Raw genomic sequence first — 26215 nt, 5'->3', positions numbered from 1 at the left:
AAAGATTATTTTAGACTTAAAATAGTTAAGAGTTTGAACTACTGATAATCATTTACAGGAACTTGTTTCCTGTAATTATTTCTGCTTTCCTACTTTTTTTTCCCTTGAAGTATCTTTTGCACATAAAAATAAACTCTGTTTGTCCTAAAACTGTTAAGAATGTTTTAGAGACAAACACGTATGGTCGGACATGCTGCACAGGTGAGGAATTCAGTTTGTGAGGAGTGAGCAAGGTCATGGTCATTTCAACAGACAACTGCATGTTTCCTTTTTTCCCTAGAAGATCCAGCCCTGAGCTTTGAAAGGCAAGACTGAATTAATAGCAAGAACCTGTTTATATGCTTTTTCATAGTGAATGAAGATTTTGCCGAAATATAAATTAAGACAAATTTGCTGTGTTTTCTGTACTCAGCATTCTTCCATCAGTTCGGCGCATGCCCAAGGAGAGTAATTCTTCCTCCAGTCTTCCAAGTCTTCACACTTCCTTCTCTGCCCCTTCCTTCACTGCCCCCTCTTTCCTGAAAAGCTTTTACCAGAATTCAGGTAGACTGTCCCCACAGTATGAAAATGAAATCAGGTGAGATCAGTGTCCTCTGTTTGCAAAGCAAAATTTTCTGCAGTGATATGCTGATATGTTACTAAAAAGTGGCTCATTAATTTTGGAGTGACATTTATGCATCCATACGTTGTGCTTGTTCTAATCCATTTCTAATATAGTGGCTTCAATTCCAATGAATTTTATCAAGAAAACTTTTAAAACCAGTGTTTCAAAGCCTTTAATAACACGATCATCTAACTTTTTGAATTATATCTTTGTACTGTGTATTTCTTTGCTGTATGCTCCAGAGTCTAAGCTTTGTACTGTTTGCAACAAGACCTGGTGCTAATACATACTAAGCAAGTCTCCTCCGATTGTGCTTTTTCTTCTTAGCCTCTTTGGACATATGATACGGAATCCATAAGCCAACTGTATTAACGTGATAGATAAATATATCTTTAGTTTTTAAGTATATAGAATATTTCCTAGGCATTTCTTTGATTTTTCTATGACATAGATTTACTTCTCTAAAACTCAGTGTAAAATACATAATGGGTACAGGATCATGTTGATGTCAGCTCTTTCAGATAGCATGAAGGGTTTCTTGAGTCTTGTAGTTATCTGATTTTGTTTTGTTCTCAGTATTGAAAATGTATAGCTTTTAAAATCTTTGTGCTTTTAAGTACACAAAATTAGATGTAGTGATTTTTGGAGAATTGCCTTTTTAAAAAATTTAAAATTATGACATCTTACTGATTATTCAAATTATTAGTGGGATATCGATAGCCTTCGAAAAGTGTTGAGTTAGCTTGGGAATTCTTCTAAAGGGATTGTTGCTGGCTTAGAAGTTTGTGATATTCATTCCAGTCTTCGGTGTAGCTTGCTTGACTCATTCTTTTTTTTTTTTTTTTGCTGTATAGTATTCCATTTAATACACTACAGTTTATCCACTGTCTTGCTGATAGACTTGGGTTGTTCCTAGTCATTTGATATTTGACAATTCTTGCAGTCAAGGAGAGGAATACCTGTTGTAACCAGCCTGTGTGTCACTAAGATTTTCTTTTTGGCCCCATTTCTTTTAGACTTAGGAAATCCCAAAAGTTAGCATTTAACTAGGTAACCTTCAGCAACTGGTTAAATTAGACTAATTTTTGAATGATCTGAGTATCTTTTGTCTATGTGTGCCAATTATCTTCACTCTAAGAAAGATAATTAATACTGGATTTAAAAAATTTTGAATCTGAACTTCCTCTGAATTAGTACAAAGTCATGTTCATACATTGAGTTTCTAGTGAAGAAAATGAATGAAGAACTGATTTTAAAGGGCTTTTCAAGGGGGCACTTGGCCGACTCACTTGGTAGAGCATTCAACTCTTAAATCTTGGGGTTGGGAGTTTGAGTCCCACTTTGGGGGTAGAGATTGCTTAAAAAATAAATATAAAAAAGTAAATAAGGGATTTTTCAGGGACAACCTTATGGGAGAAGGTTGAAAAGAAATTAGCTACAAAAAACAGTGTAGTATATGTGGAATATGCCATGAATTGAGAGAACCAAGAACGTACACATATAAAAATATCAGTTTGCCTTATGTCTATAGTACTACCTATTAATAAGAGTACAGCACTTTGAATGAAACATACTGGCAGTTTCTTATTGTTATGTTAGTTAAAGTGAGCATCTGGGCAATCCTAGTTTTCTTCTGGAAACAGAACCCTGCCCAAAAGTGACAATTAGGAAAAATCATTGAGAAGGTCAAAGGTTAGCTGTGAACAGAATGCAGAATGCCAAAACAGTGGCTTTTTTTTTTAGATTATTTATATTGTAGTGTGTTACATATCTGTCTTCAGTAGTTTTGCTTAAGTGTGTGCATTATTCTTGCTCAAAGCTTCCTAGTCCTCTGTATCTCATTCTAAAGAAGGATATTAAAGTCAGAGGGTAAGTGTATTTAGTTTTGCATTGAAAATTTTCACTTTTTATAGCTATCTTACTTGAAGTGATATATTTAAACAAATGGAGAACTTTTAAATTTGTAGGATCATTAAAAATAATCCTGTTTTCTGTGCTTTGTAATATTTTCTTGGCTCTAAGAATAGCGAAAAATCAGAGAGCACTTTCTTGTACATTTTTCTGTACTTTCTGTACAGTTTTGTTTTTGTTTTTTTTTTTGGTAATTTGACCAGCATAGACCCAGCAGGCCAAAAAGAGACTTAAAATTTTTATTTTTATAGAAAAGTATAACAATCAGGGCTGCCTGGGTGGCCCAGTCAGTTAAGTGTCTGACTCCTGATTTCAGCTCAGGTCATGATCTCACAATTAGTGAGTTTGAGCCCCGAGTCAGGCTTTGTTCTGTGTCAGCTCAGAGCCTGCTTGGCATTCTCTCTCTCCGCCCCTCCCCGACTCATGTGTGCACTCTCTCTTTCTCTCTCTTTCTCTTTCGCTCTCTCAAAATAAATAAACTTAAAAAAAAAAAAAAGGCAAGTACCCCAGCCCTGAGCATACAGCTCAGTGGATTGTCACGGAGTGAATGCTCCCATGTCGCCACCTCTCAATAAATGGAATGCTATCAGTACTCTCATGGTTCTTCTCCTCTTCCCACCCAATCACTTCCCTTCCCCCTGATCACTCATACCATTGTTCATATTTGCCTGGTTTTGAACTCTGTATAAATGGAATAGTACAGCATACGTTCTTTTACTCTGGCTTCTTTCATTGCACATTACTTTATGAGATTCATCCCCATTTTATGTGTAGTTCAGTTCATTTATTTTTTATTGCTGTATAGTATTCCACTTAATATGTGGGTTGTTTCTAGTTTTGGGTCATTAAAAGAGTGCTATCCTGGATATTATTAGTTGTCCTGGATATTAGCATATCTGTCCATTATTGAGGACTATGTACACAGTAGTAAAATTGTTGGACAAAATTCACTATTAATAGGTTTATTTCAACTAGTAAGTCACTTAGACATAAATTATTAGTTATAATCTGGGACAGGGTTTTTTTTTCAATTTGTATTTTGAAATAATTTCAGAGTTAAAGAAAATTTGGAAAAATAATATGGAGAACTCCTGAAAACCTTTTATCCAGATTCATCAATTTTTTAAAATTTCCACATTTTCTTTACCATTCCTTCTGTTTATTCACATATTATATGTATATGTGTACACACACACGTGCATATATGAGTATATATTTCTTTATTCTAAGTCATTTGTAAATAGGTTACTTCCATTCATACATTAATACTCTGCATACTTTAATATGTATTTCCTAAGAATGAGGATACTCAAGAGCATGGTTTTAATTCAGTGATTTCTGAATCTACATTTCTCATCACGCCTTTCAGAGAGAACATGAAGCACACACAATTACTGTAATATCTGGAACTATTCAGAATATTGAGAGGAATGAGGTTCAGAATACTATGAATTACAATTTTCTTTTCACTTGAGTACCTCGCATCTTATTAGTTGTATAGAGTGAATCTCTAAATATGCACAGTCAAATAAGGTACAGAGTATGTTAGCATATAGGCTAATATATACTACTTCTTAAAAAGCCTATTAAATTGAAAATTTGAAACTCAGATTAGGCATCCTTCTCTAGGACCTCTATTCTGAATCATTAAAAACATGTCAGTAGTAGGCTGAGAAAAAGGAATCAAGATATTTTTAATATGGTTTATTGATTAGTAGGTTTATCTGCACAGCCTTGAAATGATAAAGGAAAGGGAATAAGCATATGTTTTGTTTTGCCTTGAATTAATTTTTAAAAATTTAATGTCATTTCATTGTTTAGTAGCTGAACCATAACTGTGATGATATAGTACATTTATATAATATTTATCAAATATGATACATCCTTTCTATCAATAGGCATCTTTGTCACTCCTTATAATTTTTTCTCAGCATTTAAGCCTTTAACCAAGAAAACATTTATATTGAAGTTAATTGGTCAAAAGTAAAATGATAGTCATTACTTCTATTCACTTATAAGACTTTTCAGTGAGAAAATAAGATTTTTGCTGAAGTACTTTGTAGTACAATTTTGGTTCCACATAGTTCTCTTGTGTTCACTGATAAAAATAGTATTATCATATCACGATTCATTATTGAAATAACTGTATGCTTTATTGATGACTAATGGAAATGCCTTTTTATTCTAAAATCCTGATTTTGGTCATATATCTCTCTGTATGCTAATGTCATTCCTTCTTTTCCTGTTGGACTAGACAGGACACTGCTTCAGAATCAAGGTGATTAGAGGTCTAAATATGTTCTTATAAAAATTCATAAATTCTTCCACCTGAATATCACTGTCAGTTAAAAAACAGTTTTGGCTGTCTCCTGAATGCATGCCAACATTCTGGTGCTATGGGGTTCTGTCGTAGGGAAAATGTGATGCCTGGTGTAATCAAAGATCACAAATAATCATATAAAATGTTGATTGCAAACAGAAATCCTGTTTCTACTCTATTCTGTGCTGACAATTCCTTAGTACTGTGCCGTGGCCTTCAAGCAAAGCCTGATTTTAATTTTGAATTAATAGACATGAATTTGCTCATTTGGAGGTATGTATGTACATATAAGGAGTTTATTTCAAGAAGATGCAGAAATGAGCATCCTAAAAGAAACAAGGTCATAAAATTTAATCTAGTTTTCACCCAAAGAGGATTGTTAATCTGTTCCTATTCACCTTAATTCTTGATAAGTTGGTTACTTTGAGACACTGCTGAGGCCTGTCAAACCTCCCACTGGTCTGGACATGGCTTTTTGTGGTAAACATCCAAAATTATTGCTGTACAACTTAACTGGAAATAATTATTCTTGGCTTTGTTTTAGGTTCTATACTTAGTTTGTATCAGGAATCCCGTGAAAAACAGACATGCCCATCTTTCTGTTTGGAGCCACTAACATTTGGATTTCTTTCTAGCTACAGTGAAGACACAGTGTTAAAGATTGGACTAGAATGAAAAAAAAGGAGAAAAGAAAGGAGAAAAAAGGAAATCATTTTGGACACATTGATAAGATAAAAAATGACTTTTTGTTTGAGACTTGTAATTGACACTTTTTAATGGTTGGGTTTAAGACTCTTACCTACTTTTAAAAGCCTAATGGAAGTGTTAGTTTTACTGTGTGTCCTTCTAGGTTCTACAGTCATAAAAACAGGTCTGTTTATTTGGCCTGGACTTTCCTTATTTTACATATGGTTAGATTGAGCCCTAGGGATGTTTTATATCTTGTTTAGTATTATTTCCTTAATCTTAGGTTTTAGGGATGTGAGTAAGCAAATGAGCTAGCCACCCAGAGATACTTTAAATTCCAGTGTAAAGAACTTAATCTTTTAAAAGTGTATATTCAAAGTAGAGCTTAGGAAATAAAACTCCTTGTTTTTCTCATTCTTTCTTTTTGTTTTACACATTGTTCCACTGATTAATCTATCTCTGACTCATAGCTCACATGCTATATATTGCTTTCCACTAGAATAGTTCAATATCAGTTTTATTTAATTAGTAAAGATTTTCCAAAGAATGATAGGATTGTACCTAGTTGAAAGTCAGTACTTACATAAACTATTAGTGTACCTGATGCAGTTATGTGTAAATTATACTTTGGATCCTGTGGGAAAAGCTCAAGTTTCATCACTATGTTGTTCCACGAGTCTTTCCTGAGGCATTTACAAAGAGAACACTTTTTCAGATTTCTGTGAAATCGGTGCTATATCACATTAATCAAGTCTTGTTTCTATCTTGAATTGTAAAACATTGTGATTTAGATATAGCTTTAATCAGTATTAGTCATTTATTTGGCCTTTATGATGCTACTCGTTTTAGATGGGTGCCCAGGGGCTGGAGGATGAGGAGCAGTTTCCTGCTAAGCAGAAAAACACCTTTTGGGGTTTTTTTTGTTTTTGTTTTTTAGTTTTATTTTGTTAACATACACTGCAATATTGGTTTCAGGAGTATAATTCAGTGATTCAGCATTTATATACAACACCCAGTGCTCATCACAAGTGCCCTCCTTAATACTCATCACCCAACTACCTCCCTCCATCAACCCTCAATTTGTTCTCTATAGCGAAGAGTCTCCTGTGGTTTGTTTCCCTCTCTCCTCCCCCCTCCCCCCCCGCCCCTTACCCTGTATTCACTTTTGTTGTTTCTTAAATTCCACATATTAGCTTTGTGAACAATGTATCTATGCTGCCTGGTGGTGGGGGTGGGGGGAGGTGGAATAAAACATGACTGCAACCTTAACATTGAGTCCCTATGAGTGATCACTAAAACACCTCCATTTTTTACAATATCCAGCAAATTAATTGTTACTAAAGCAGACAAGTATCCATTAAAAATTCTGTGTTAACACAAGAAGTATAATGTTAATTTAAAAAGTCAGGGTGGTAAAGGTTCTAACTGCTTGGCCAAAGATGTATTAAAAAGTTATCTTGGAGCTTTGTGGGAGCATTCATATCATATCCATAGCTTTGGATTTGATGCTGTGTCCAGAAGGACTTGGAAGTGCCTCCCAGCCTACAGAATATGATAGAATATTTTCTCTTCTTATAAAGCTCTCATTTGTGCCTTTTGGATTGTGGTTCTTAATTAACTGGTGACTGGTAATAGGAAATATATATAGAATACACCAATATAAAAATAATTGGGAATTCACCACATTGTAGTTCTTTCCTAGTTATTCGTTTTTTAATTTCATAAATTTTCAATAGAGGTAATTCTGGCACAAACTACTTTTCCTGAATATGTCACTTTGGAAGCAATTTTATAATATACATGTTGACATTCCAAAATGCAAAAGAAGGAGGGAAAAGACCATGGAAAAATAAGGAAATGGTTCTGATTTGTTTTATCATTTAAAAAAATGTAAAGATAATACAATATATGTATAGTCCACCATATTAATGTGTTTTGTTTTTGATCCTTCCATTTAAAGAAATAGTTGCATTTTGGAATGGAGTTCTTTCAAAAGCAAAGAAGAAGTGAGACATGTACATAAGTGAACACTTAGTACTTTGAAGTTATTTCTCTGCTGAAATAAATGACTTTGTGCCATTAAAAAATGGAAAGAGGAATACTGATTATAAGACTTAAAGCCAGTTAGAGACTGATTTTTTTTTTTTTTTTCCACCAGAAATACACATGGCACTGGGGATACTGACAGGTTTAGTTTTATGGTCCAGTAGTGCTTTGTCTGAACTAAGGAGGAGAGGATTTACATTGGCATGATGAAGTGTAGTGCCTTTGTTGGGATCCTGGACCACCTGGATTTGAATTCTGGCTTCTCCATTTATTATCTGTGGAACTGTGGGCAAGTTGCTTAGACTTTTTCAACCCAGAGAAAGTTTTCTCACTAAAAGTGGAAATAGAAATAACACCTACCCCATAAGGTTGCTGTGAGGATAAAATGAGTTCCTACTTGTAAAATGCTAAATATTAGGACAATGCAGTTACCACCGTAGGAATGTCAGATTGCTGACCAATAGTAGGTAAATCAAAGGGCAAGCTGTGGGAAGTTGCATATATGCACTGACTGCTGGAGCCCTTATCTGGACTCAGACTTCTGGGTACATGGCTTCTGGAATGAAATGAAGCAGGGCAGCCTTTTCCTTATCTCAGCCACCAACCAGCTTTTTTAGGATGTCCTTTTTTAGTACCAAGATAAAGGGGTCAGTGGTCTGTTATGTAAGTGCTTTTCAGTATATTATTATCTTATATTCTGACTGCTAATTTTTGGCTTATCAATTCTGACCATTCAATTCCAGACATAGGAAGAAAATGTGTCACTTGGCAATTTATTTAGATTATAGGATATAAAATTTTAGATGTTATGAAACTTTCAAATATGTAGCAGGCTAATGTGAGGGTACTTTATGGACCTGTTTTATAATCTAATCCCCCAAAAGCACATATTTTAGAGACAATAATGAAATTGTTAGGAGTACTTTAAGTTTTATTTTTAGTACTATCTAGACATTCAACATGTCATTGACGGCGAATTGGAACTTGATTTAAAAAAATTTTTTTAATGTTTATTTATTTTTGAGAGAGAGGGACAGAGACAGAGCATGAGCAGGGGAGGGGCAGAGAGAGAGAGTCAGACACAGAATCCGAAGCAGGCTCTGTACTGTCAGCCCACCGCAGGGCTTGAACCCACGGACTGTGAGTTCATGACCTGAGTTAAAGTTGGATGCCTAACTGACTGAGCCACCTGTGTGCCCCAAGTCTGATTTTTAAAAGATAGTTTAATTCCACCATCAAAATATAAAAGTTTCAGAATCCTTCGGGTTAGTTTATTGTAGTTTTGTTTGTCAGAGCTGCTAAATAGTCAAGAGGAATTATTGAACACTTACCCCATGAGGCATTGAAATAGATACTTTACAGAAGTCTTTCACTTAGTTTTCTAGGCTTAAATTATAAATTTTGACGCCTTTATGCAGGACAGGAACAGCACTTACTCGGAAAAACAATGCCTTACACTGTTTACTAACACTGCTGCTGTTGTTAGTACCTACCAGTGCCATCAACAGCTTGGTCTGTACTTTCAGGAAACAGAGCTGTTAGAGCTTTTGCCAAAAAGGATGTAAAAGTCATGCTACCAACATAGGTTTTAAAAAGGTGTTCTTTTAGTTATTCCTGACATGTTAGCCTAGCCCATATGATTTTTTTGTCCATTTCATTTAACCTTCTGAGTTAATGTTTGCTATTATTTGCCAGTTATTATACCAGAAGCTAGAAATACGTCCATTAACTGGGCATTTAGCAAATAACTGCTCGTGAGATAGTGTTACCAAAGTGAAGATACAGAGTACTTCAAGAGTGTCTATCAGGATATAACTATTATTTGCAGAACATTTGAATCATAGTTTCTAAAAGGGAAATACTTGAGTTAATACTTTCCAAAGCGGAAGTAAAGGTGGACATATTTATTCAGTCTTACAGGGAGCTTTGAACCATGGACACCATGGACACATATTAGGGTTGTAATTTTATCTAACGAAGGGGGTTTGACTGTATTGAGATATATGTGTTGTTGCTTTCTGAAGTATCCTAATCTATCACACTGCCAACTGTGCAACAGCTGAAGGCATGTCTTTTTCTTAACCTTAGTTTAGCTAATCTAGAAGTAATCATTCCAGGAAGATAGGTCAAGATTAGAGATAACGGAATTACCTGATGACCATGGGTACATAAATAAAAATATGATAAGCAGGTGCTGAATTGCTCCCTTCTTGGTGGCCTCAGTACCACTGAGGCAGGTGGTGGATTTTCTAGCTACATTTCCTTTCTGACTTAAGCATTGACTCTTTTGGACTCCATTAAAAGTCCTGGATCTTCACTTGTTGGTATCACTAGCCATAAATACTGTTACCTTCAGCATTTTTTCAGGAAAGCCCAGAGACTTTGAAATGTACTGTTACCACCACTAACAGTAGCAATTCTTGCATGGCATTCCAGCTGCTAAAGTGATTCGTCTCAGAAGTGAGTTTGAGTCAGGATGACCTTTTATTGCAGATAGGCCTAGCATGACTTAGAACGTTCTTTCCTAGGAAATGAAAGTTTTAGAGCAGACCCACATTTCCACATGTTTGTTTCACAAAGCACTAATGTATAAAGCTGTCACATGCTCAAAGCCCCCTCCCTGCCTCCAAAATTGGGGAAGGTGATTATGGGGTCAAATGATTGAAATAGATTAGGGCATATCTATACATTACTTCACTCTTCGGAAAGTCATAGTGCATACCAGTATATTACAGTCTCTGTGAAATCCTCCTATAGAGAGATGTTGAATATTTTTTATCTTAACCTAGCCAGTCTTATTGATCACAGTTCTTTTCTTAATATATTACCTAATAATAATCCCAAGGTTAAGCATTCCTCCTTTATTCGGGTTACTTTGTGCCATGATCCACATATTGGTTGGTGGCTAGCAACTTGTAGACAGATCTCAACAGTCACAGGCAATAAGAAGCTATCTTTATCAGTCTATTCTGTAAGAGTGTAAGGAAAGCTCTTTTTGAGCCTCTTATAGGACATTTACATTGTTTAGAATGCACTTTTTAATTTTTTAGTAAAGCATGAGTTCATTACTTAAGCAGCCTCTGTGCCTCTGTATACGTTCATCTTTTCCTCGGGTTAGGACTTGAAATGGTTGGCTACTATGGAATGAGTAGAAACAGGTGAGCTCCTCATGCCTGGGCTGTGGCTTGGATTGCATTTTCCCCAGGCTGCTGTGGCCTGGATGACCAGTGTGCCTAGTGATGCATCGCTCTTTGTTGCCTGAGGCTTGTGCTTGCCCATGGCAGGACTTGTGAATGGCTTGTGCTACCGTGTGGTTGTGAAGAACCGTGCTGTGTATTTCTCCTTACAAGTTACATATTTATTTGCTTTCCACAGTGATGGAGAGGGGAGAAAAAGGACCTCGTCTACTTGCAGCAATGAATCCCTAAACGCTGGAGGCACTCCCGTCACCCCTCGTCGAATCTCCTGGAGGCAGCGCATTTTCCTCAGGGTTGCTTCTCCCATGAACAAATCTCCCTCAGCAATGCAGCAGGGTCTGTGTGGTACACACTAAAGAATTACTCCTTACCGGTATCATAAACTAGGGAATGGAATGCAGTGCTTTGGGTACAAAGAGATTTGAGTGATTTCAGTGGAGAAATAACTTCTGTTTCCATATATGACATGGTGGTGAACTTCTCAGCTATCGTTAGAACATAGTAGACATTCAGTAAATGCTTGATGAGTGAATGAGTGAACTCCCCAAACTGGGCACTAAGATACTGCTAGAAAAGCATACATTTTTTTTTTATTATTAGAAAAGTAACCTACTCCTTTACAAGGGTCACTCATAAAACAAAGTGACATCAAAATGTTGAATGATTAAGAAATGGATACAGAGACATTAGACAAATATCAACCAAAAGATATGAGACCTGTTAGAAATTAAAGCAAAGACATCCAAAGGGGCAAAGTAAATTATAACAATAAACAGAGATACAAAAATGATGATCAATTATGCCAACATGCGTAATTACATAGCCTTGAAAGTTAGAAAATAGAAGTTCACAGAATGTTGGGAAGAAATACATCAGTAGCTCTCATGGGAGATTTTAACATATTTTTCTCTAAAAATTAAATACAAGGAGGGTATATATAGTTAATATTTGAGAAATATAATTTAACAAGCTTGGTCTAATATTTATATAGAAACTTGCTCCCCCATAGGCAAAGTTCATTCATTTTTAGTGCACATGGAACATTCCAAAAAATTGTGTACTTGGCCACAAAGGCATTATTTTAATGAAACAATCACATAATCTCTGATTACAGTGCAAAAAAAAAAAAAAAAAAAGGAATCAAGAATTAGAAGACAACTAAAATGTTTCATGTGTTTGGAAACTGAAAACTACTAGAAACTAGAAGGAAGAAAATATGTTCAGAGCCCTGCACATCAACATTGAGTTGTATTTAAAGGGCATTTTTAAAATCAGGAAAGACAAAACTCAAATGTACCTAAGTATTTAATTCAAGAAGTTAGAAAAGGAGCTCTTGAGTAAAATTTTTAAAAATTATTTATTAAGGAAATAAATAATAAGGGTAAGGGCAGAGGTCAGTTAGTAAAGAAAAAGAAACAAGAAACTGACATTACTAGAGAAAAAATTAACTCTGCCTAGGGTGGCCAGAGAAAGCTTCACAGGAATGCTGGATATTTACATTTAAACTCATTGCTGGGAGAAGCATGTTTCAGGAAGTGAAACTAGCAAAACTCTGACATCATCGGAGAGAACTTTGCAGGTTAGGGAATCGTGAGAAATTCAGCATGACGGGAGCAGAGGATGGGAGATGGAAACACAGGTTGGGAAGTTTACGCGAGGCAGGAGTCTGAAGCTGTCCATATGCTGTTTGCAGTAGTTTGGACTTTGTGCTTTGGGGCATAAGCAACCGTTGAAATATTTTAAGAGACATAGTCATGTTTGTTAATAGGAAACTAATTGGCAAAGGTGCAACGAATGGCCTGGAACAGAGGGAGAGAGCGAGCTCCAGGAATTGGGTAAGAGAATGTTGCAGGAGCGAGCAGAGGTGCTGAGCCAAGACAGGCCCCACGTTGTTTAGCTGCTCTTCTCTTGACTGTGTCTGATGGTAGATGGAGACCTTAGGAGATCACTGTTACCTACTCATGTAACCTTTTTGTTTTGCACAATCAGAGAATGTACAAAGATAAATTGCAGAAGTGTTGGGCTCTGGGGATTGCCAGTTCATCTTAGAGCACCTATCTTATAGGTCATTGTGTGCAGAAAGAAGAAGTACAGAAATTACATGTGCTTTCGTTTCAACTCGAGAGGGAAATCTGTCAGGGGAATTTAGTTTAGTGAATTTACTTAAGCTGTTAGTTCCAGAAATGCAGTTACTGGGAAAGTGGCCTTGTGAAAAGCTTTAAAGGTGGAAGATAGGATGAGAGAACATCAATTCTAGAGAAAGCTTCTGCGTAGTCTGGGTTACTGCTTAGGAATGCCTCTCACTGTTTTCTTCTCTGCAGATGGACTGGACAGGAACGAGCTGCTGCCACTGTCCCCTCTTGCTCCAACCATGGAGGAGGAACCACTGGTTATATTCATGTCTGGTGAAGATGATGATCCAGAGAAGGCTGAAGAAAGAAAGAAGTCAGAAGAACTGAGGAGTTTGTGGAGAAAAGCAATACATCAACAAATCTTGTTGCTTCGAATGGAGAAAGAAAACCAGAAACTTGAAGGTTAGCCATTCAATCAGGGCTAAATGATATGATACTATAATTGAAAGCTTTAGGTTAAAACCACCCCCGTCTTCCCCACACTCAGTCAAGGAGTATAAATGCACTTTGACTAGGATTTTACTGATTATAATTGTTTCATTTTATTTTGTGAGGTTGCAATGACATGGGGATGTGCAGCTTAAAATATTTGCATTTTTGTTTAATAGCTAAAACATCAGACACCTTTAGAGTGTTTTTGGGTAACAGAAAATGTACATAGTGTGGCATCCATGTATTTGATGTGACTGAAAGTCTAATATTATTGTGCATTACTTAAAAAAAAAACCCTTAAACATGAAAAATATTTCAAAAATTCTTTTTGAAATTGATTTTCACCTTTTAGGCTAATTGCATTTATAATAAGGGAAATGTGCCTATTTCAAATAAATTCTATTTGTATTGTACCCAGTTCAACTATCTAATTACCTGTTATCAAATCAAAGTTCCTAATTTTTGTTATTGCTTTATATACTTTCTACTTAAAAAATCATATTCAAATCATTAAATTTATAATTGGATAATTTACAATAGCTTCTGTGGTATTACTGGTGCTTTATTGCTTAGTTTATGAACAAGTGTTTTAGAATGTGTTTTCCAGACTTTGAAAGAATGATGTTATTTACCTCCTTATGAACCACACATAAGGAGATGTGCAGACTGGACCAAAACTCAAAAAATGTACTAATGTTACTATGTTTGGCAGTTCACTTAACCTAAAAGGGCCTTGTTTTTCACATGTGTAAAATGAATGATTTAGCTTAAGTGGGTCCTTTGATTTACAAGATTATAGGAAAATGTACAATTTAGGTTTTTCTCTGGCTTGCTTTTATTGTGTTGTCTTCCAAAATGCTTTTTTAAGAACAGGTATTCACATTTCTATGCTCATCACCTATCTTAAGATTCCTCTTATTACACCTAATACTCAATTCTGTTTTTAAATTGAACAATATTTAGTTTGCAAGGGAGTAATTTTCTTTATTGTTGTTTTCTTGGCAGACTGGAAGTACGTAAAGTTTTAAATATCCTAGGAAGTAAATCTTTTTTTTTTTCTTTAAAATTAAAAACCCAATTGATTGTTATTGGTACAGTTTTTAAAAGTTTGATGTGATAAATGGTATGCCCACCCGGGATTTTATAGATTTTGAGGGAAATTCAATTCATATTTAGGATAAGAGAGGAGGTGACATTTAGCAGATATGGTCAGAAACCTTTATGAGTTCTTTTTTTTCTGTATTTAAGTAACAGAGACAAAAAATAGTTGAGCTTATTAAAATTCTAGTCAATGGATAATTATTTATTGATGGTTCTTTATTTTTTGCCTAGTTAACCAGGTGAGGCCAGATGTTGACTGTTCTTAATCAGCATTTTATCCTCAGGGCCTGAAGCTGGCACATAGCTCTTGATTATTCTCTTAAATGAATAAAGATCTAGAGAACGTTGCAGGGGGAAAAAAAGGAAATATGCTTTTTTTTCATTATAAAAAAATAATTAGTAAAGTAACATATAGGGTTATATTAATTATTAGCTTTAATGAACCCACTTCTTCAAAAAAATTTGATTACCATAGAGAAATATAAAGCAAGTATTGAGAAGCGAAGCTCCTCTCTGTGAGTTTAGTGGTATCCAAGAGGTAGGCCATCTAGTGGTATCCAGGAGTATTTTCATAGTGAAAGTTTGGTTATATCTGGATTTTCAGTAGAAACTTTTACTCTTTATTTGAATAACCATATTATAAGATATTTAAATTCTTTGGAATGGTTTCAAACACACTAAGTAAAGGGTAATACTCATTCTGCTGTTGTTTTTGTGCTGTCGAGGACTTTGGATGCATGACAAAGATTTGTGTTGCAGAAGGTAAGGGGTTGAGCACTGTGAGCTTGAATGAATACACGTTAATCTGTGAGACTCCTGTTCAATGTGATCCTAATGAAAGAAAAAAAAAATAGCTAAATGTTTTTTCTTCCTTTACTCTTTTGGAATCAAGTATTCAAGATAAAGAACACGTCAAGTTAGTAGTTGCTTTTATAGGCCTGTCTTTAATGAGCTTTGGGCTTATATTTTAGACCATCAAACAAGAGAGAATTCTGTACTATTTTTAAAAACAGAAGTAGTGTTAATTTCAATAAAATGAATTTTTTTCTTTAAGAAAAAAATGAACACAGAGGCACATGACTTAACATTTTTAAAAGAAGTATTGGTAACTCTGGGAATAATTATAAAAATGTATTGGGTTACCATGGTCAGTATTTCTCTAATCAAGGTTAGCACGAGGTATTGTTTTCTCATATAGGTCATATATAAAATATCATTGGTGTTGAAAATGATGCAAGTTGTCACATCTGAGGCTATCACATTTGTCAAAAAAATTGAAACTTACAGCGTAGGGAACACGCTTAGTTTTTTATGCTTAGTAGAGCTCCCATCTGTAAGATACAGAGTAAAACCTCCTTAGAAAGTTATTCCTGATACTTTTTTACGTGATATGACTCTGTTTGGGAACCTTTCATGTATCCTCACTTTTTTTAAGTTTACTTTGTGACTACATGTTAGTGGTTGATTCCTAAAAATCATTTGGCATGATTTTACAAATACAACAAAATGTTTAAAATTCTGTGTTCTAGGAACACATCAGTTTTACACAAATTCTTTTGTTTTTCTTAGCAAGCAGAGATGAACTCCAGTCCAGAAAAGTTAAACTGGACTATGAAGAAGTTGGTGTATGTCAGAAGGAGGTCTTACTAACCTGGGATAAGAAGTTGTTGAACTGCAGAGCTAAAATCAGAAGCGATATGGAAGACATTCATATTTGTCTTAAAGAAGGTATTCTGGATTGCCTTTTTCATTTGAGTAATATTGACACACAATGTTACATTAGTTTCAGGTGGATCATCATTAATCATCTTTTTTTAGAGAAAATCTTTAGAGATTTTTTGATTGTGTAGCTTGGGCATAATTTTGTCCTTGTGCTTTACCTATAAAAAAAGGGAAGTAATTTGCTTTTGACTGCAGTCAGTGACTTTGTTGGGAAGAAAACAGTGCTAATGAAGAGATGGTCCCTGAGGAGTTAGCAGACACCTTTTCTTCTAGGTTTTCCTGTCTTCTTCAACCAGCTGTTCTCAGCTGTCTTTGTTGTTTATCAAGAAAGGAGTGAATGCATGGGTAGAGACCTTGGATCATATCCATAAAAATAATTTAGACTTACAAACTAGACTCATTTCCATCATTTAGTCAGAAATGTTTATATTTATATGTATATGTATATTCACCTACACGTATGTGTGCATGTAAACAGATTTATGTTTTTATTCATCAATCAGTTTTCCTTCCATGTATATATTCCTTTATTTTGGAAAAATTGCTTTTATTTGGCCATTATACTGCATTGCTACTCTGTCATATAAAATGGCTGATAGTTAAACATCTTAAATTTAAAATTAAAACTGCTTAGCATGTGAATATTTGAGGTGCATTTCTGTGACCCAGCTATTAAAATGAGGATCTCATGACCTATATAAGCTGAGTGCAAAATAAAAATCCAAGAATATCCAAAGATATATGTTAATGACTCTTGTTTTAAAAGCTTATGATTAATGTGTGAAACTCTTGCATAGTTAAGTTTAAATGAAGTTGAGATTAATTTTGTAAGATGCTACATTTATTGGTTTTTTTTTCCTTGAAGATATGGAAGTCCTAAATATTTTCATTGATTGCATTATTTGGGAGACAGAATAGTGGGTAATAGAATGTGTGTGGTTGTCGATCACACTATTCTTTGGTATGAGTTTTAAAGATTTTTAGGGGTGCTCAGCTTCCCATTTCTTATAGGATACAGTTTGAACCTCTGAGCACTCTGCCCAGGGCCCACCATAATCTCTGCCTCCTTCATCTCTGATCTCATGTTCTGCTTCCTCCCTCCCTGTATCATGTGTTCCAGAGAGGTTGAAGTACACTGGGTCCCAGTATATGTCCCAGGCTGTTTCTTGCATGGAATGTTTCAGTTTTCCCTAACCTCTCATCCTTACCTCTCCACCTGCTGCCTATTTCCCATCATCCTTTTCTTTTCACCCCTCCTCCTCCTCTTCCTTTCTCACCCCATTCCTTGCCTTTCTGAGGGTGTTCAAACGTTTCCCTTCCTGAAGGGATTGATGCCCACACTCCCAGCTTGGAAAATCCTATTATCTTTTTGATCTCAGTTCAAATACCATTTCCTCAGAAATCCCTCTCTTCCACCAAAATCAATTCATTTTGCTTCATTATTTTTTCTCACGATTCTTTTCCTTAATGGTGCTTATCATAATTATAATTTTGTATTTAGGCATATATTTGTTTAATGTTTTTCTCACCCCGCCACTGCATACCTAGCACCTAAAAAGGATCTTGCATAAGTTATTTACTGAATGAATGCATGGATGAATGAATGAATGAGACTAATTCCCGAGAATGGATTTATTCATCTCCCAGGGAGGAAGTATCCTCAGTGCCAGTCTGTATACTTTGCTATGTGTTAGATGTTCAACAGATGACTTGTTTAGCTGAAGTGAATTGCCTTCTTGCAAAATTATTGTTGGATGGATAATAAAACAGCCCACTCATGTTATCAGAGATTCATTTAGTGGGCTAATGAAAGTTACCCCCAAAATGAGATTTTACATGTGATCATTCATTCATTCATCCTACAGATGTGTAAGTAGCAATGTATATTCTTGGTTTGCCTTATACAGAGGTGAAAGTTTGCTCACTATTCTCAAGGAGCTTACCATGGAAGCGGGAAAGATAGGCACACGGGCAGTATAGAGCTAATCCAATATGGTGATGTTTGAGTGCGTGTCAAGATAGTATGTGAAAAGGGAGTGATCACTCCTGGAGATGTGAGGAAGAGCTTCAGCAGAATGGCATTCAGGCTCACCCATAACAGATGAATAGAAATATGCTGCGCAGTAAAGTAGGGGAACTTGGAAGTCCATAAAGCAACAATAGGAATAAGAAACTGGAGGTGTGAAAATAACTGTAAGCTTCTTTTACTTAGTGTGTGGTGCAGAATGGGAGGTAATGGGACTGAAGAAGGTAGTTTAGAGGTATATTGTGGAAGGTCTTATAAATCATGTCAGTGAGCCAGAGTTATACCTTTTGGACCATCATACTTTTGGTTTATGCAAATGATAGTGCTGAAGTTCAAAAAGATTAGTGCCATTAAACCTTCCTTAATCTGCTGGGAGCTCATATACCTATTCCCGATATAGTTTACCTGAATTGAAAATAGTTTGTGAAGTAAGATTACCTGTACTATACAGAATTGACTTCTGTCCCTCCCAGTACTTATTACTTCATATTCTTTTGCATAAAAAGCAAAGTTTTAGTATACTTTGAACTGCTTGTGATACCTTTCAGTTCTCAAGCATAATGGAGTTAATGTTTCATTATATATGCTGGATATTGTCTTCTCCAAGGATGTTCTGTAGCAATCCAGTTATGCCTTCATGTTGGATTGACCAGTTTTTTTATTATTTCATTCTCGTATGACCATATAAGAATGCTTTTTAATTCTCTTTTACGAAGTTACTTGTTAATGTCAAATGCTTAGAATTTATAAGTACTGGCATTTATTACTAGCTTTAAACCAAATAAAAGGTGGGAATAGGCAGGGATACATTTCATGGTTTTAGAATTTGGCCTCTGAAGCCAGACTTAGAGAGTTCTAATCCTAAACTTCCACTTACAAGCTGTGTGAACTTGGGCAAGTTCTTTGCTTCTTTCTTCCTCAGCTTCACCATCTGGAAAGTGGGGATAATAGTAATCACCTGCCTCATTTGGTTGTTTTCTGAGCACAGGTACAATGCTGAGTGGCAATGCACCATCGATGGAATGTTGTATTAGGTGCCCAATCAGTGTTGGGCACCTGATGTTAACATTGCCTTCATTATTATTTTTTTTAACATTTATTTATTTTTGAGAGACAAACAAGGACAGAGCTCAAGCTTGGGAGGGGCAGAGAGAGAGGGACACAGAATCTGAAGCAGGCTCTGGGCTTTGAGCTGTCAGCACAGATCCCGACGTAGAGCTCAAACCCAGGAACCGTGAGATCATGACCTGAGCCGCTTAACCGCTTAACCCACTGAGCCACCCAGGCGCCCAGGATTGCCTTTATTATTGATACTTGAGGGTTTTCTTTTGCAAGATATCAGCAGCTTCAGGATTAAACTTCAGGATATCTTTTGCAAGATATCAGCAGCTTCAGGATCAAAATATGCTCTCTCAGCACATCATACTGTGTGATGGGAGGGAGGGTGGCACACAGGACCTTACAGCTGCCTGTTTTCAGGCATTACATAGTTCATCAGTGGTTTAGCAACTTCATTCCAGAGATCAAGACCTTGCCTTTTATCTTCGTAGGTGTTCCCAAAAGTCGACGAGGAGAAATTTGGCAGTTCCTAGCTTTACAATACCGTCTCAGGCACAGATTGCCCAATAAACAACAGCCTCCTGACGTTTCCTATAAGGAACTTTTAAAGCAGCTCACTGCTCAGCAGCATGCCATTCTTGTGGATTTGGGTATGTTTGTCATATTGATTATTGTACAAAAGCAAACGATACGTCCCTTTCCTGAGTATTTTGGGGGGTTTTGCTTGGGGTTTTGTGGTAGTTTGTGTTTTGTTTTGGTTTTGGTGTTGCTAAAGAGGACCAATTGAATTATACAGAGCTGCTGACTTTCCCCTTTCTTGAGGGCAAGTTGACTTCATGTCTGGTTGAAAATACCATAAATGCCTGAATACAAAATGAAGTTTTCATCCCCAGACTTTGCCCCCGAAAAAGGGTGTTATCTTATATTTGAATCATTATAAAGGTCATATTATCGGGGACTTTCAATTCCTGTATTTTGAAAAACTGACTTTTGTTTGGGTTAGGCATTTATTTTCTCAATCAACACTGGTTTTAAAATAGGATAGAATAGGTTAAAATTGAAACAGGCCTTTGAATATCACTTTAAAAAGCAGCACAATAAGTGGTTATGCTGTGGAATCATGAATACATCCCTATAGGATGAAAGGAAAATGAGCTGTCCTAATATTATATGAATGGCTACTTGTGACTGGGGAGAATTTCCAGTGATAGCGTCATAAAGCTATCTTTTTAAAGTCTGTATTTCAAATAACTAATGGAAAGTAAAAAAAGGTATGATTTTTAAAATTACATTGTCTCTAGTTTTTCTCTAATTTATCATTTTATAATATATATTTTATTATTTAAAAATGTCTGATTAATTGGATTAAATATTGTGCATTGGCATTTGACTTTTTTATCTGTATCTCTGAAAGGTGGCATATTTAAAGTGGCCAGATATGTTACTTGAGCCCATTTGGGAAAATAAGGGGTTACCTTATATTTGGGGTCCCCTTATATTAGGGCATATAAAAATCACTGGCCAAAGCCTAGTTTTGATCTCTGTTCCTTTTGGATGATAAACAGCTTTTGTTGGGAAAGGACCCAACTCAGTTAGTATTTTTTGATTTAATATTTTTTGTAAAGGGGAATTTTACAGAGAAGCTGAAGACTTCAGTTCTTGTCTGATTCTACCACTAAACTGTGGTTTTAGGCAAATTATTTTGCTTCTGAGACTCAGTCCTTTCATTTAAATGAGGACCTTGAACTAGGCAATCCCTGTGGATCCCCACAGATCTGTGGTTCTGTGACGAGAAATTGATGACCAGACTAGAAATGGGGATGGTTCATTTAGGGCTAATGAAGATATCCGAATAAAGAGAAGGAGATGATGCAATTAGATTATAAGGCAAGGCTGGTCAGAAAAAAAATGAAGCTAGAATTAATGTCTTGGGTAGAGAGTACATTTATAGTTTTCTTCAGCAAAAAATTTAAGTAATAAAGTAAAATGATGATTAAAAAACTGTTTATTTAACTCTACTTGTAGCCATCTGTGTTTCCTCAGTGTGTTCTTGTTATTTTCTCATATGTTCCCCTTGCTCTGCAGAAATTAATCTTATCAGTTCCTGGGGGGAGGAGGGAAACAAGATCACTTTTAAGCATATGTGGTGGAAAACATTTAAAAATCTGGCATTCTTATAAGTTCTCACTGACATGAGTAGTCACTTTGCAAGGAAACTGATCTCCCCTTCATTTTGGGGCATAAGAAAAGTCCCATGCCAGTGTCTACAGCCTGGGTGATGAAGATGGGTGGGTTTCAGTGTTTAGTACCAGCTTTTCAGTGATCCAGAACTGATTTTGTTTGCTTGTTGGGTATCTCTATGGTAATTTTATCCTCAGAGGTGAATTTTAGAGGGGAATTTATTTGAAATCAGCTTGGCCCTTTGCTTTACTTGCTTTTTGGCTATTTTGAAAAAAGAAAAGAGGTCTGTATGGCTCATGGAGGTGGTTTAAGAAACAGAGAGCAAAGGATATTTGAAAAAAAGAAGTATTTCCTGAACAATAGATTGAATATAAAACAAAATGACCTCAAAAAGCTCCTCCAGTGGCATATTACATACAGGAAAAACAGGACTAATTCTGTTTAGGCGCTACTAAGATTTCCTTTTAAATAATGTGATAACTTTGATAGAATTCTGATTTTACTTGGAGGGTAGTCTTTATGTGAACTTGGAATTTGCCTTCATTTATAGCCAGAATAGATTTTGTATTCTGTTTTCCTGGGATCTCTCCTGGACATGTCCATGATTTGTTTGTGAATTTCGTTATTGTTGTTTTCTAGAAAGAAGTGCTATTTTAGCATCAAATGTTTTCTTCACTTTTGTATGTGTAGAGATGGGGTGGTGGTCTGGCAGGTAGGACCTAGGACTTGCTGGAGAGAGAGTTTTAGTTAGATGGGTATTCCACACAGCTCTCACTGGTTCAGAAGAGAATGTTTATTTCCTGGAACTCACTGCATTGCAATTTCACTTTTATCTCCAAAGCTCAGGATATCTCAAAAATATTTCTTTTCTCTTCCTCTGCAGGAAGGACATTTCCTACTCACCCTTATTTTTCAGCACAGCTTGGGGCAGGGCAGCTCTCACTCTTTAACCTCTTGAAAGCCTACTCATTGCTGGACAAAGAAGTGGGTTACTGTCAGGGGATCAGCTTTGTGGCTGGAGTCCTGCTTCTGCACATGAGCGAAGAGCAAGCCTTTGAGATGCTGAAATTCCTCATGTATGACCAGGGCTTCCGCAAACAGTACAGACCTGACATGATGTCGCTGCAGGTGAGGCACATGGGAAGCTGTTACCAGAAATCGTAGCATTAGCCCTCTTCTACATTACAGTTAAGATTTAAAGAAACTTGGGAATGCCTGGGTGGCTCAGTTAAGCGTCTGACTTCGGCTCAGGCCATGATCTTGTGATTCGTGGGTTTGAACCCCAGGTCGGGCTCTGTGCTGACATCTTGGAGCCTGGAGCCTGCTTCAGATTCTGTGTGTGTTTCTCTCTTTACCCCTCCCCCACTCGCACTCTCCCTCTCTCTCTTTCTCTCAAAAATAAATAAACAGTAAAACAAATTTTAGAAAAGACTGAAAGAAATTTGGACCCATTGTCTTGGAATTAGTATAAACGTAGAGGCTTCTTTTGACGTTTTAGTATGTGGGATTTGTACTTTTGCTAAACCTGTAAGAGTAGGACATCTATATGCAGAAAAACTCTTCCATAAAGTTCCTGAAGTGAATAAATGAGCAATTCTAGAAAGGTAGTGGGTACTCAAGTCTCTCTCCCCTAAGTCTGCAAGTGGAAATAGAGAAAGAATCAAGTCTTCTTTATTCGCTTTTCCTCAACTTGTCAATTGAATAGAATCAAATCTTTTTTTTTTTTTTAAATCTAAAAATATGTCCTTATTTTACTGTGAGTGCATCAGCGGCACATATCTGTGTCATGTTTCTTCTTGAACTTACCATGTCTCTCCTCCTTTATCTTTATGTCACATAGGTCCTTCTAGAGGAAAAGGTGCCCAAAGTCAGTGGTAGTTTTTGGTCTGCTTTTCTTAGCATGCACTGAAGAAGCACCATTAAGATGTTTTAGTCCTTTTAAGCGGGGTACTCACTCCCACTGCGGTCTTCAACCTATTTCGGACTCCCTGTCTACACATTTCTCCTTTCTAGTTAAAATTCCCCTTTCCTTAGTGTATTGGTTTCTAACAAGCAGTTTAAATTTTATCTATAGATATGATATCACCAACTGCCACTACCTTTCAATTTAAAGCTTTTAGTAGTAAAAATATAAAAGAAGACTTTCAAGAGAGGAATGTCAGAGTTCTCCTCCTTTGAAATGAGGTAGGCAAGATCTGTTAGTCATAATATCATGCTGTAGATAAGAAGTGAAATATTTAAAAAATGCTTTTAAAATATATTCTTTTCCTGGTTCCTAAGGATCAGTTTTTACATTTAATATTTTAGTTACCATTCTACAGGCAAAAAAGGACTCGGTTTTCACCTTGTGAATGTTACAGTAAATGGTATTTTCTTGAGAGGATCAATGGAGAGGAAGCGATTCATTTTCTTAAAAAATTTTTTTTTATTATTTATTCATTTTTGAGTGAGAGAGAGACAGAGTATGAACAGGGGAGGGGCAGAGAGGGAGACACAGAATCTGAAGCAGGTGCCAGGCTCTGAGCTGTCAGCACAGAGCCCGAAATGGGGCTCAAATCCACAAGCTGTGAAATCATGACCTGAGCCGAAGTCGGAGGCTTAACTGACTGAGCCACCCAGGTGCCAAGCACCCCTTCTTTACTTTTTTAAGATGAAATTTTTGCTAGGGAGATAGGGTTTCCCTCTTAACATTGGGTTTTCAGATGTGAGTTCATATAAAGGGACTTTATCAGGATCCATAAATATAGTGACTTGATTCCTAGTTGATGACTATTCACAGGTGTGTTAACATGCCACAAGTCAAATAACGACAATGGAATGTTTTATTTGTTACTTTATTTCTAAAGTATCTAATACTGGATAGGAAGCATTGGTGCCCTTGTAACAAATTAAGTAGCTCTGATTTCCAGAAATAGGTTTTGATAGCTAATATTAAAAATATTAAAGAATGGAAAGTACCTGTGAGTAGTGTTTGATTTAGGTCCCTAAGTGGAAAGAGAGATGCAGGGGGTGCCTGGGTGGCTCAGTCAGTTGAACTTCTGCCACCTGATTTCCACTCAGGTCATGATTCCAGGGTCGTGGGAACAAGCCCAGCATCAGGCTCTGTGCTTAGTGTGGAGCCTGCTTAGGATTCTCTCTCTCCCTCTCTCTCTCTGTCCCTTTCTCTCTCTCTCCCTCTTCTCTCTTTCTCTCTCCCTGTCTCTGACCTTCTTCCCCGCTTGGGCTCTTTCTAATAAATAAATAAGTAAGTAAATAAATAAATGTAGTTCTCAATTTAGAAATGCAGTTGTTTTCAATTTAAAAAAATCATCAGTTTGGTATCATAAGAATTCATGTAAATTGGATTAACACATTTATATGACTTGCAATTGCCAGTAAATATTTTATGTCCATAATTATGACAATGAAGATGTTTCAATCTTTGGCAGCATTTGTAGAACCTGCAAGATTGGGGACCTTATTCCAGGAGAATAGATCTTTTTGCTCTGTAAGTGAGGTACAACACTTTTCCACCTTCGGGAGCAGAAAGTGTTTTTTTATCCAATCAATGTAACTTTCAGAAGTGGAAACAGCAGTGGGCATGGACCACTTGGTAGGATTTCTGGTTACCTGCACAGTGTGAGCGTGGACACTCCAGGTTCTTGGCCTGGGTTCCCTTATCCGCAAAATGAGGGAGTTGAGGTCTCTTTTAACTTTGTCTCCTTATGTTCTGTGGCTGCAGTTTTCTGTGTTGAGTGTAAAAGCATTGTGTCTTTTATCTGACGTCTTTGCTCTCCCCTCTCCCCATCTTCTCTACCTTTCTCATCTCTCTCCACATCTCCCTCCTCGGACTCTAAATCTTCCATTGGAAGAGTTGCCATGTTATCTGTATGGCAGAACTGAAGAATTACTTATTCTTAGCAGATGGCATTTTATTATTAAAGTATCCTTCAAAGGAAGATTGAATTATGTTTTTATTTGCTTTTATCAGAAGAAATTTAATGTAAATATACCTTGATGGAAGAAATGTTCTGATCTCCTGGTTTAGAATGCAGAAAAGAAAAAGGTTCTTAAAAAAATAACATTGAAGTATTGCTTCTGTGTCACAGTCCTAACAGAACAAGAACAGAATGCTTTTGCCAATATGCTTTCTCTCTATCCTGCTAATTAGACTTCTTTGATTTTTGTGCTGCCAAAATACTAATTCTTCTATTGATGGAACATAGGATGTCTAGTTTCTAAATTATAAATGGCCTCAGGGAAATCTATGATTTTTTTCAACATGACTGAGATAATAATCGCATTCTTGTAAACCTTTATGTTTGACTGCAGCTAAGCTCTGTGTTTCATAGCTATGACTTCCTGTGGCTCTTTCTGTCCTTTTTAGTTTGTGTGGGACCTTAGTTTCCACAGATATGTGTTATTGATAAAGATCAAACAAATAATTTTCCGTATTTATATATAGTACTTTGATTTTTAGTTTTGTGCTCTGGAAACAACTGTTGAATTCACAATATAATCGGTTATTTTGATGCGTTTTTATAAAGCTAACTACCTGAGGGTAACATTTTGATGATATTGTCTAGTGAAAGAAGTTGTGCTAGACTTAATAAAATAGCATACACATTTCACACTAAAATGTCAAACGGATATAACTGATCAAGGAACCACTACTCAGGATGTTACTGTGTGGATAAAAATTTAAACACTTCACAAATTTGTTGATTATTTGCTACTGCCTTACCTTTAGCTACCACAGACATATGAGTTTAAAGGCTATAATTCTGCCTTTATAATATTTTTTAAAATACCAATAAT

General features: G+C 36.1%; 1 protein-coding gene across 2 annotated transcripts in view; it reads left to right on the top strand.

The window, feature by feature from the left end:
• TBC1D4 (TBC1 domain family member 4) overlaps nt 1-26215 on the top strand; it is a 186270-nt gene that overhangs the window by 148835 nt on the left and 11220 nt on the right. The window contains exons 11-16 of one of the 2 annotated variants that reach the window (XM_049647467.1): nt 413-577; nt 10944-11101; nt 13087-13299; nt 16000-16158; nt 19729-19887; nt 22302-22546. In XM_049647467.1, coding sequence (XP_049503424.1) covers nt 413-577; nt 10944-11101; nt 13087-13299; nt 16000-16158; nt 19729-19887; nt 22302-22546 — 1099 coding nt within the window. The remainder of the gene's footprint in view (nt 1-412; nt 578-10943; nt 11102-13086; nt 13300-15999; nt 16159-19728; nt 19888-22301; nt 22547-26215) is intronic. The other variant, XM_049647466.1, reaches the window with a different exon arrangement.

Source organism: Panthera uncia (genome assembly GCF_023721935.1).
Source record: "Panthera uncia isolate 11264 chromosome A1 unlocalized genomic scaffold, Puncia_PCG_1.0 HiC_scaffold_16, whole genome shotgun sequence".
NCBI lineage: Eukaryota > Metazoa > Chordata > Mammalia > Carnivora > Felidae > Panthera > Panthera uncia.
Note: the sequence above shows the minus strand (reverse complement) of the source record. Positions and strands in the feature narration are given on the sequence as shown.